Source organism: Diceros bicornis, chromosome 13, assembly GCF_020826845.1.
Source record: "Diceros bicornis minor isolate mBicDic1 chromosome 13, mDicBic1.mat.cur, whole genome shotgun sequence".
NCBI lineage: Eukaryota > Metazoa > Chordata > Mammalia > Perissodactyla > Rhinocerotidae > Diceros > Diceros bicornis.
In genome coordinates, this window is record NC_080752.1 from 15,248,896 (window position 1) to 15,261,555 (window position 12,660).

At 41.3% G+C, this 12,660-nt stretch overlaps 1 protein-coding gene across 1 annotated transcript in view; it reads left to right on the forward strand.

The window, feature by feature from the left end:
- Positions 1 to 1,786: 1,786 nt before the first annotated feature.
- The window catches only part of SCP2 (sterol carrier protein 2), a 126,845-nt gene continuing 115,971 nt past the window's right edge, over positions 1,787 to 12,660 (forward strand). The window contains exons 1-2 of the mRNA XM_058552445.1: positions 1,787 to 1,937; positions 10,516 to 10,573. Coding sequence (XP_058408428.1) covers positions 1,869 to 1,937; positions 10,516 to 10,573 — 127 coding nt within the window. The 5' untranslated portion in view covers positions 1,787 to 1,868. The remainder of the gene's footprint in view (positions 1,938 to 10,515; positions 10,574 to 12,660) is intronic.

Below are 12,660 nucleotides of genomic sequence, written 5' to 3' on the forward strand. Positions count from 1 at the left end.
GTATCCCTGAGGCTGGTCAGCCTCAATTTGAACATGTCCCTTCCCTCAGAGACAGGAACTCAGTCCCCACAGTGGCGTCATGTTCAACCTCAGAACACCTCCACTTGCCCCAAGTTCTTCCGTTGGTCTTTTCTTGTAGTTACCCTGTTCTCCCTTCTCCCCAGTGGCTCTTCAGGCAGCCAAGTGACGTTTCTGCTAAGTGAACACCTGGCCTTCAATTCTAGCCGTCCTAGGAACAATTATAGGAGGTTTCCCAGAGGGAGTGACCTTCCAGCTGTTTGATGCTTTATGCCATGGAGATCCCATGAGGGGCTCTTATCACAGACCCTTAGGGCTGGCAGGGTCCTCAGAAGTTTTATACATACACATACACAGTCAATTCCCGTTTCTCATCATACTTATGTTCTAAAAGTCACTGTGAACACTAAATTAGTGAACACTGGGCTGGGCTCCTGAAAGCCTCTGATCACATTTTTGTCAAGCAATTGATACATAACCTTACTTGTTTTATGTGTGTTTCTGTTTAAAGACACCTTAATATACATTACTGATTCATTAACATTGAACTCAAGGCCGATAGCACTTTAACTCATGTCTGAACTAAGCTTATTTAACACACGTAGTTTCCTCAGGCACATCACACCCTTCTTGCACTTAGGTACACTAGACAGCACTTTAGGCTTGGGGGCCATTTTTAAACAGTGAAATCACCAACAAAAAGCACAAAAATGTGAAAAACGTGGCGCTAAATCCATCACGAGAAGGACACTCGTTTACAGCACAAAAGCTGAAACCAGAAGGCCGACAGAGCATGGTCTTGTTCCACCTCAGCTGTGAATAAGCGCATGGGGCAACTTAAAATTTTTTCCACCTCAAGAGCTCTTCGAGTATTGATTTTGGGGTACAAATAAATTTTTGCGAGTAGGCAAATTCACAAATTCAGAAGCAGCAAATAAGCATCAACTGGGGCTGGCCCGGTGCTGTAGTGGTTAAGTTCACGCGCTCCACTTTGGTGGCCTGGGGTTTGCAGGTTCACATCTGCGGCACAGACCTACCGACCGCTCCTCAAGCCATGCTGTGGCGGCATCCTATATACCAAATACAGGAAGATTGGCAACAGATGTCAGCTCAGGGCCTACCTTCCTCACCAAAAAAAAAAAGCATCAACTATATCTATATAGTCCTTCTATTAAAGGCTTTGTTTCTGTCACCTCATTTAATCCTCACAAAACAACACACGTGAATGAGTGTCAGAGAGGTTAGAAAAGGTCACAGCTAGTGACTGAACCATGGTTTTTGTTTTAGACGTATATATAGTAAATTCCCCCCACCTTTATTGGCATACAGTCCTATGAGTTTTAACACATGCATTTACCCTTCTAACCACCACCACTAACGGGATACAGAACAATTCCAACACTCCAAACATCTTCCTCAGGCTACCCTTTTGTGGGTCGGGTTTCCGGTCACCCCCTGCTCCGTGTCAGGCCCTTCTCCAGGCCACACTCCTTCTCATCGTAGAGAACCTAAATCCGAATGGCTGGTACCAGGTTACACAGCTTTTTTCCGACAGCTAAGGCGGAGCTGGACCTCGGCCCAAGACTTCCTCTACATAGGATTACCTCCCCCTCTCCGTCTCCAAACGAGCGCGCGCACGCGCCTGCGGCGGCGCCGCGCACGCGCCGGCGACCCTGTGCCCCGCCCCCGCCTTGCACTGCCCGAGCGCGCCCCACCCCCTCACCGCCTCCGGTCCCGTCGGGCCCCGCCGCCGGTCTTTGGGGAACTTCGCCGCCGCAGCAATTTCAGTCTGTCCGCGTTGTCTGCTGCCTTCGCGTGCCCTAAACCTGTCCTCTGGCCCCAGCCGCGCCATGTCTCCTGCCGCCTCACTGTCTCAGCCCCTGCGCCGGGTGTTCGTGGTGGGAGTGGGAATCACCAAGGTAAACAACGCCCGATCCCCGGAGGCGGGCTCCGTGCTCCGCTCTGTTCGCGTGAGGCCGAGGGAGCCCGAGGTGACCGGGAAACGGGGAGTGGGTCAGGGCCTGACGTGGTCCGTCCGTCCTTCCTACCTGCCGCTGCCCGGCGTGTCCCTCCGCGCAGCTCCGGCTCCCTGCCCCTGGGGCATCAGAGTGGCGACTCGGCGGGTGGTGATGTGGGTTTTCGCAGGAATCGCAATGTCTCCGAGTTGTTCCTGCGGGACTTGTCTTTCCCCTTCCTCCTTCAGTTTTCTCCGTGGGTCAGAGTTCGTGAAGGACATCCCGAGATAGCCAAAGTCCACACTTCCTTTGAGTCTGAGTGGAATCCCAAGGCATGTGGACCTCCAACGAGGCCAGGTCCTCCTCACAGCTGAAAGGAAAGCGCGTCGTGATTGTCACCATTCCTGCACGCGCAGGAGTGCTTCCTGTAGGATCCCTTCTCAGGGACAGTTTGAAGTGCGGACGAGCAGGAGAGACGTTAGTGATGCTCAGCGTCCCTGCTCCATGGCAGGTTTTCTGGATCCTCCGACCTCCTTTCTGTTGCTCAAGTGGTACTCTGCTTGCTACGCCGAGGTTCCTACAGCCTCACTTCTTGACAGCGTCACCGCCCCCACGCTCTAGTGATGCCAAACTGCTTTTAGTTTCGCCCCCAAACTCTGTTTTATGCCTCTGTGGCCTTGCTTCTGTTGTTCTTACTACTTGTGCCATTTGTCTTCCCTTGGTTAATTTCTTTGCATTTTTAAAAGATCAGTTCATGTCTTGTCTTCTCCAAGAAGCCTCTGATCCTCCTGACTTTCCCACAGAGCCCTGTGCTTACCTCTATCTTAGTACCTAGTGTGTGATAGTGAAATTCTCTGTTGATATGTCTGTATTTATTAGCATGTAAGCTCCTCAAAGGTGAGTACCATGTCTAATTCATTGCTGTACCTCTAGCACCCTGAAAGTGCCTGGTGCCTGAAGACCTTCAATGAATGTTAGTTGAACAGTAGTAAGTGGATATGCTTTGTGGAAGAGAGTTCCTAGGAGAAGTTCTCTTTCTGAGAAAACAGCCTTAAAATTTTTATCATCTTACCAATGGGCTGAGAGTACACAATCCAATCAAAAGATGTAAATAGAAAAGTCATCTAATACATTATAAACTAGATACTTGGAGATCATCGTATTGTTTCATGGGGGAGGGGACTTCTAATATAGGTGGACAGGAAACCTTTCTAAGTATAGTATTAATGCAGTCAGATCCTCTGTTGGCTGTTGAATGTCCAAATATATGAGCTATGTAAAAAAGCACAGAGCTTTCTAACCCTTCAGGAAGTAGGAGATATATTTCTTTTTACCCAAGTTGGGAGGTGGAGGTGTGGGAGTTGTTAGTTACAGTCCTGAGGGAAGAGATTGAAAGTATGGAGAGCAGCTTTATTGATTTATTAGGCCAGTGTACTTCTCTCTGGGTTTGATCTTTTGGAACTTGGGGCAGGGTTTGATGAAGAGGGAGAAATTTGCTAGATAATACTTTAAGCTCTGTTGGTAGGTCTCAACTGGTTGGGTTCTTGTGTTATGGTTCTTAATTTGAATAGCTGAATTCCCCAGACAACTTGAAGTTCTCTTAATGAGATTTTATTATCAGTGTAGGAAATGAGTTAGAATTTCTATGATGGATGTCAACAGATTTGAATACAATAAATCACAAATGCCACCTGGCTGACAGCAGGCCAGGTCCTTTTGCTTATGCTGTCTACTTTCTGATATGCCCTCTTTTCGTCGATTTAAATTCTACCTATTTTCAAGAACTAGTCTGTCTTAGTCTGTTCGGGCTGCTCTAACAACACTACCATAGACTGGGTGGCTTGAAAACAAATATTTATTTTCTCACAGTTCTGGAGGCTGGGAAGTCCAAGATTAAGGCACTGGCAGATTCTGTGTTTGCTGAGGTCCTGCTTCCTGGTTCATAGACTGTCTTGCTGAAGACGGGTGAGGGACATGGCAGAAGACATGACAGTAGGGGCGAGGAAGCTCTCTGGGGTCTCTTTTATAGGGGCACTAATTCCATTCGTTAAGGCTCTATCCTGCTGATCTCCCAAAGGCCCCACCTCCAAATACAGTCACATTGGGGATTAGATTTTAATATATGAATTTTGGGAGGACACAGACATTCAGTCTATAGCAGACTTCAAGTCCTGTATTTTGTTACAACTTCCTCAGACTACCTAAGTTATGCTGGTCACCTTTTTTGAGATTCTGATGCCCTTGTAGTCAGGATCATATAATTCAGCACTTAATTTTTCTAATTCCATGACCCACAGAAGGAAATATGTCTTAAATCACAACCCTGTACACACACACGCACACACACACGCACACACACACACACACACAACTGAAACAAGTTTGCTAAAGCAACACTTATCCTTACTAAGTGTGATGAACTCTTGATATTTCCTCTTCTATTTCATTGAAAAAAAAAATGCTGCTCACAACCCACAAACCTTAAAATTGATTTTGCCACCCTCTACAACCTACAGTTTGAAAGATATTACATTATCTCATTTACTTCTCACCGTGTAATGATTATCCCATTTTATTGTTCATCCCTGAGGCTCAGATGGTCTAAGTAATGTATCTATCTTGATACAGCTCCTAATTTTGGAACTGCATTACTTGAAATCTTATATTCCTTCCATTCTATCTCTGCCATACATTACTGTTAACAGTTAATTCATCATTTAAGCATATATTCAATAAACATAGTGTGTTATATGCTAGGAATAAAAAGATGAAAAAAGCAAGGTTTGTGTTCTTAAGGAATGTATAATATGGAGGAGAAAAGGATAAACAAGTAATTTAAATACGATGGACATTTGGTTAAATATGGCAAATTGAAAATACAAATTTATCTGTATTGGTACTTTCCGAATCCCACTAAAATGATAGTAAGGAAATAAAAATGGTATTAAACCACAAGGTTGAAATGAATAGGCGAGAAGGCAATAGCAGAGAGATGTCGGAAAAACATTGGATGATTAAAAGCTGATGGAGAAGTGGTCATTGGTTCAGAATAGAGGATCCTACAACCCGAGTTCCTGAAGAGGGGTTATACTGGCTGAGTCTCTCCGCACTTCAGAAGGCTCAGGATTTACATGTACTAGGTGCCAAGTAAGGTGGGGATGAGGGGAGGGAAGGAAAACACTCTATGGAATACTTGGATTGCAAGATCCCTTTTATCACCAGGTGACTATCCCTTCCTTATCAGGATATTGAAGGCTTGTTCTCTGGAGAAACTGAACAGATGAGGCTCTAGAATCATCCGGGCTGTTAGGCATAGTGGAAGGCAGGAATGAGGCCCAAGTTGAAAAAAGGGAATTAAATGAAATTCTACATGCTAAATGATGATACTTCCCAGCCCTGTTCCCAGAACACTGGTAACCAGACATATATCAGCTTCCTGGCAGAGGTTTGGAAAATTATTAGAAATGGCTCCAGAGAAAAGCCAGATTACCACTCCACTCAAAGTGCAAAATTTTAGAATAACAGAGTATGAAAAGTTCGTTAATAAAGTTTTAAATTCCACATTGCAACTAACCTGTAAGAAACTCTCACTTGTCAAGTTTTAGTGTAGTATTAAAAAAGAATATCCACAATTATCTAAAAAGGCTATTAAAATACTCTTCTCTTTTCAACTGCATATCTGTATGAGGTCAGATTTACTTCATACCAACACACCATAATGCCAAAGGTCAAATGAAGAATCAGATATGAGAATTCAGTTGTCGCCTATTAAACCAGACATTAAAGGGAATTGCAGAAATGCAAAACAATGCCACTCATCACTTTTTTGAGGGAAAATATAGGTATTTTTCATAATAATTATTTTTGTTAACATGTAATAGGTTTATTTTTTTGAGTGAATTGAAAGATATTTTTAAATGTCCTCAGTTTTAACTGCTAGGATGGTAAATATTGGTAAATGTAACCCTCATAATCAAAATCTCTTTGGCCTCTTCAATGATCTTTAAGAGTGTAAAGTGGTCCTGAGACCAAGATGTTTGAGAATTGCTGGCTCTAGTGACTGAGCACCAACAGCTGCTAACAACACAAAGAGAGAAACAATCAGATGTTATATGCTTCCTAATGAAAGGATATACCACCACCTATAGTGTTGTCGAGGGGATGGAACCTGAGTATGCAAGCTTCTGGATCCAGCTGCCAATTCACGGGAAATACGGAGAACAGAGGAACTTGTTGAACTGCATGTGTATGCAGTCTGCAAAATCTGGACTCTAGGAAGCTACAGGTCAGGTGCTCCTGGTTCTTTAACAGATACATTGAGAGGAAAAGAAAGTAGTGGACAGGAACCTGTAGATTAACAGAGTATTAAAAGGCCCATAAAATTTAAAAAAAATGGGCAAGACTAAACTGTAGTGTCTGCAGATACGCACGCAGGTGATAAAACTGAAATATTACAAGGAATTGATTACTGTAAGAATCAGGATAGTACTCTGGTCCCTTGGTATCCACAGGGGATTGATTCCAGGACCCACTGAGGATACCAAAATCACGAATGCTCAAGTCCCTTATGTGAAATGGTGTAGTATTTGCATATAACCTATGCACGTCCTCCTGTGTACTTTAAATCATCTTAGATTACTTATAATACCTAATACAATGTAAATGCTGTGTAAATAGTTGTTATACTGTGTTGTTCAGGGAATCATGACAAAAAAAAGTCTGTACATGTTCAGTACAGACGGAACCATTGTAGGCCTTTCCATCTGTGGTTGGTTGAGTTGGAGGATGCAGAACCAGGGGATAAGGAGGGCCAACTGTAATTACTTTGGGGTTGGCGTGGGGATTGAGATTGGGACAGAGTGTTCAGAGGAGTTTCTGGAGTGGGAGGCAAAGTTCAGCTTTTTGATCTGGGTGGTGGTGTCAAAGAAAGGCAGACACTAGGTAACATATTAAGACAGACTTTAATCAGTAATATACTATTACAAGAGGGAAAAGAGTCCAGTGTGAACTGAACTGAATTTTGATTTATAAAGAGCTAACTGGGTGTGTTAAAGGGAGAATGAGGGGATAGGGAGGTGGGTGAGCAGGGACTGTGTAGAGTTAGGGAACTGAAAACTTAGAAAAAGCAGGAAGGAGTGGTGAAACCCATCTGGGTTTGCTAACTGGCGCTTATCCAACCTTAGGCTCCTACCCTCCCACAGAGACTGGGAGATGGGCCCCCTCTTCAGGTGTTGGCTGGAACAGTCAATTCTTTTGGCAGCCTTGAGTTTTCTCAGGTAGGCACTTTAAGTGGGACTAGGGTCATCCTAGGGATGGGACTAGGGTCATCCTAGGGATGTGGCCTTGAGCTGTCAGAAACTATGTTAATAGTGTTTGTTTAAGTGTTTATAGGCCAAGGTTGAGGCCTAGTAGAGAAGAGGACTCAGAGGAGCCTAACTAGAGTTTGGTGAAGGAGATAATCTTTGTCAGTGGTTGCAAGAGTGTTTGCCTTAAAATAATTCATTAGGATATATATGTGTGTGTGTGTGTGTGTGTGTGTGTGTAGTTTTCTGTATCTGTTATTTTTAATAAAAAGGTTAAAACTTAAAAAATGAGACAGTAAATAACTCCAGAAAAAACCCCCAAATATTGTACAATAAAGGAAATGTAATCAGAGTATACAACTTGGCCCAGTAATAAGAAATATTTACTTAATAAGGTAAACCCTGGTACTGATTTAATGAAAAATTATGATTCAACTATATAACAAGGATGAGGGAGGTATAAATGTATATGTAAGGTGGCCTAAGAGACCTAATACTCATTGGCTCTTATTAGAGATTATAATATAATTTCTTAAATTGATAAAGAAAGAAATAATAGTATAAGAATATTTAGAAACATGCCAGTTTATAAAAGAAGAAATATCTAAAAGAATTGAAAGTGGATGTTTTGGGAGCAAGTAAGACTAGTGGGTGGGGAGTAGTGAAACAGGATTGCTGTTTTTATTATAAGCTTTGTGGTACTTCTATTTTTTTGCATTTCTTTGATTCAAAAAAATGAAAACTAGAAAACAAATATAAATAGAACATTACCAGCACCTCAGAAATCCCTCTTGTGCCCACTTCCAGTCACTGATTCCTCACCTGCAAAGGGTTACTATTATCCTGACTTCTGACCTTTAACACCATAGATTAGTTCTGGCTTTTTCATTCAACATTATCTTTGTGAGATTCATCCTTAATTTTATGTGTAATTATAGATTATTCATTCTCATTGATGTAACATAGTCCATTGTGTGAACATATCACAATTTATCTGATCTAGTGTTAATGAAAATTTAGTAGTTTTCACCTAAACATGCTTTTAATTTTTTTTTTTTTCCTGCTGAGGAAGATTCGCCCTGAGCTAACATCTCTGCCAGTCTTCCTCTATTTTGTATGTGGGTTGCCACCACTTAATGGCTGACGAGTGCTGTAGGTCTGCACCCAGGAACTAAACCTGGGCCACTGAGGCAGAACGTGTCAAACTTAACCAATAGCCCATGGGGCCGGCCCTAAACATGCTTTTAATTTTGAAGGAGTAATGTTTTATATGTTCATTTGCTTGACTAACCTTTTAAAAATTGCCTTGATTTCAGTAAGAAATGGGAAAGTGCAGCTATTTCACTACATGGAGATAATTTAATCATTAATGGGTAGTACTTTTTGGAGCCTAGCACAGTACTCTCTCTTTATAGTAAGTGCTCTTTATAAATACTCTGTACCTAGTGAACTGAAGAATAAGTAGGGGGAGAACTGGCCGTTTTTGGTTGCTGAATTAGGGAATTATGCAGGATTTCTTACTTCAGGAATTATGAAGAATTGGGATGGGTCAGAGATAGGAACAAATGTTAAATGTTTTGTTTTGGTTCTGTTCAACAGATGTATTTTGGTGCTATGTAATGATGTGTGGCATTTAAGGCAAGTATCTGTGTGGTGTTTCAAACTGGGTTTTGTGACCCTTTGGGGAGTTTTGAAATCAGTTTAGAAGGTTGCCTCTAGCATACAAAAAAAATTGAAATAGAATAGAAAATATTGTATCAATATAATAAGGATAAGTATTTCATGAAATTTTTGCTTCAATTATGTATGTATATATGTGTCTACTAGGTTGTGTTGTAATATAGATCTTATTGTGGTTTGCAGTCACAATTTTTTTGGGTGTGTGTGTGAGGAAGATTGGCCCTGAGCTAACATCTGTTACCAATCTTCCTCTTTTTCCTTGAGGAAGATTGTTGCTGAGCTAACATCTGTGCCAATCTTCCACTATTTTGTATGTGGGACGCCTGCCACAGCATTGCTTGATGAGTGGTGTGTAGGTCCACACCTGGGATCCAAACCCGTGAACTCTGGGCCGCTGAAGCAGAGCGCATGAACTTAACCACTAGGACACCGGGCCAGCCCCACAGTGAAAAAAATTTTTTGTTTTTGGGGGGAAGTTGAGCCCTGAGCTAACATCCATTGCCCATCTTCCTCTACTTTATATGGGACACCACCACAGCATAGCTTGACAAGCAGTGCATCGGTCTGAGCCTGGGATGTGAACCAGCAAACCCTGGGCTGCCAAAGCAGAGTGCGTGAACTTAACCGCTAAGCCACCAGGCCGGCCCCCACAGTCAAAATTTTTTGAAAGCCATTGTGAGTTCCTGTTGCTTCACATCCTTGCCAGCATTTGGTGTTGTCAGTGTCTGGAATTTGGCTCTTGTGATAGGTGAATAGTGAGCGATAGCTCATTGTTTCATTCCAGTCTCTTTTTAAAAAATCCATTGTCTTCAGGATAAAGCCCAGATGTCATAGGAAGGCATATAAGGTCCCTTGCGAGTTGGCTGTAGAGCCAGACTTCTGAAGTTTCAGCTCCACTACTTATTAGCTGCGTGTTCTTGGGCAAGTTACTTAATCTCCCTGTGCCCTAGTTTTCTTATTGTAAAATGATGATAATAATAAAACCTACCTCTTAGGGTGATTATGAGGATTGAGTGAATACATGTGAAGTGCTTAGCACAATGCATGAAACAGTAAGTGCCCAATATGTGTTATCATCATTTGATCCTAAGTTACTTTACTGTCCCTGTCACTTGACACTTCCCATCTTGTGCTTCAGCCTCTGCAATATAAAATTGTTTGCAGTACTTGGATTGAGCTATAGTGTCTCACTTCTAGGCCTTTGTTCCAGAATTTCCTTTTCTTTCTCTTGGCTAACTCCTACTCATCCTTAAAGACTTAATTTAAATGTCATTTCATCTGGGAAGCCTTTCTAGTCCTCCCTTCAAGGCTGGATAGTTGTGTCTCCCAAATTATTCTGTGCTTATGACACTATAGTGTAATTGCCTGTTTTCTGTTAGACTGGCAGCTCCCTGAGGGCAAGGACTGTAGTATTTTATTTACTATCAGAGTCCAGGAACATGATAGGTGCTCAGTATGTTTTTATTTAAATGAATAGACGAATGACTTTCTGTGATGCTGTATTGTGAGAAAATCCTACTATACTTGTTTCTATTTGTTATCTCCTTCTGTATTTTTAGTTCATGAAGCCTGGATATGAGAATTCAAGAGACTATCCTGACTTGGCAAAAGAAGCAGGTAATACAGAACATTTAGATCTTTGAACAGTTGAGTTTATTGTGTGGTCTGTCTTGATTGTGGAGCAGCCTTGCAACCATGAAAGGAAGCTTGGTCAAGGGCGAAGAACCCATACAGACAGTTGCCTTAGTGGCTCACTAGAAAGGAGAAAGGGAAAAGACCTTGGGCATTCTTAGCTAGATAGCCAGAGCAGACGGTGGCCTGTGATTTTACGTGTCATCCAACTGTTTGTTGAGATGGCAGAGTTCTCTGGGAGAGAAAGGTAGAGTCATTAAGAGATAACTTGATTCTAGTGTGTGTTTACCTTAGGGACTATGACAAAATTAGTGTCTTCCTTTCCTAGAAAAGGGATAATCACATTCAAAATGTATTAAATACGTCTGTGGTGGTTTTCCTGTCTTCACTTCACTGAACCAAGATAGAGAATTCTTTTTCTGTCAGTGGGTTAAATGATAGAAAGGGTAGTGTGTGACTAAATGAGGCATGCAGTTTGTTATTGTTTATTCTAGTGAGTGTTAGTACTGTTAAGCAAAGGACTTCAGTGACTCCTAGTGAGCTGGAATTCAGAGAGAGAAGGGTCCACAGGTGTGGGTCCATGTTCTGTAGGCATTCTTCAGAGACACAGCAGAATTGTGTCCTGTCACTTCCATTCTTTAAAGACTTCTACTCTTTACACGTTCCTCCATCCTCCTTTCCTTCAGAGAAAGGTTGGGGATCCCTTTGTACCTAAATGCAAGTGACACTCATTTGAGTGATATAGCAATGCCATATAACTTTCTGAGACTGTTTCAGATAGTTAACTTCTGTGCTTCCTTTGTTTTCCCATCCCTTTAACATTTTTATTTAATAATTATTTAAATCTGAGAGTATACACAGAAAACCTGATGTTGGGAGAAAATGTTCAACAAATATTGGTCAGTGCATCCTGGGCACTGGGAAGGATTCAAAGGGGTGTGCTATACAGATCTCTAGGCTCTTATTATCTAGAAGGGAACATAAGGCAAGTTTACATAGAAGGCGAGTAGACCATGCAAAGTATAACATGCTGTTGGCATTTAGAGCAGGGACAGAGCACAGGCTGAACCTTTTTTTGTAACTCATTCTTTCCCACTGATTTCCCACTGAACACAGCGATGCATGTGTTCTATTGGAATACAGAATTATATAATAATAAAAACAAAATTTTGTGACCCAGGCCTAGCCACTATTAACATCTTGATATATTCTATTTTAGTATTTTTTCCTATGGCTATATGGGATCATATTCTATATGTAGTTTTTGTATCCTGATTTTTAAAACTTACTTTATCATGAGCATTTCTCCTGTCACTTAAAATTGTTTGAAAAAGAATTTAACTTTTGTGAAGTATATATTTATGCCATAATTTTTGTTGGACATTAGGTTTGCAACTTTTTAATATTTTAGAAGAATTATAGTGAACATCTTGCTAAATAAATACTTGTTCTCATCTCTAGTTATTTTTGAGGACAGAGCATAGAAGAAGACTGATTGGAACAGTGAATGTGAACATTTTTAAGACTCTTGCCAAATTATTTTTCAGACTGTTTACGTTATTAGAGTCTCACTAGCAGGATGAGAATGCTCTTAACATAATGTCACTAACATTATTATAAGTAAAACATTTTTTTTTCTCATATGCTAAGCAGGAAAAAATAACTGATCTGACTAAACCAATCCCATAATCAATTGTATATCTTCTTAAGTTAGAAAAATTTCAGAATAATACATTCATATGGTAAAACAAAACAAAACACAGAATGGCTTAAATTCCCAAGGCTTTTCCCCAAGGGGGACTTCTTTTAACTGTTTTGGCTTGAGTTCTTCTGGTGGTTATCTCCATATATCTAAATGTTTATTCCACCACTCTTATTCCAGTTTTTGATTTATCAGTTTTAGACATCTGTTTGCTTTTCACTGTGGTAGATGAAGATTTAGCTCACACTTTCTCTCCAACCTCCACTCTCCTCGTCCCAATTTATTTTCATAATTTTTCTCAGTTCCTCCACTGGTCATTTCTGCAACTTTGGATAGCATCCTTAAAGCTCCGTTTCTTGTTCCTTAGACA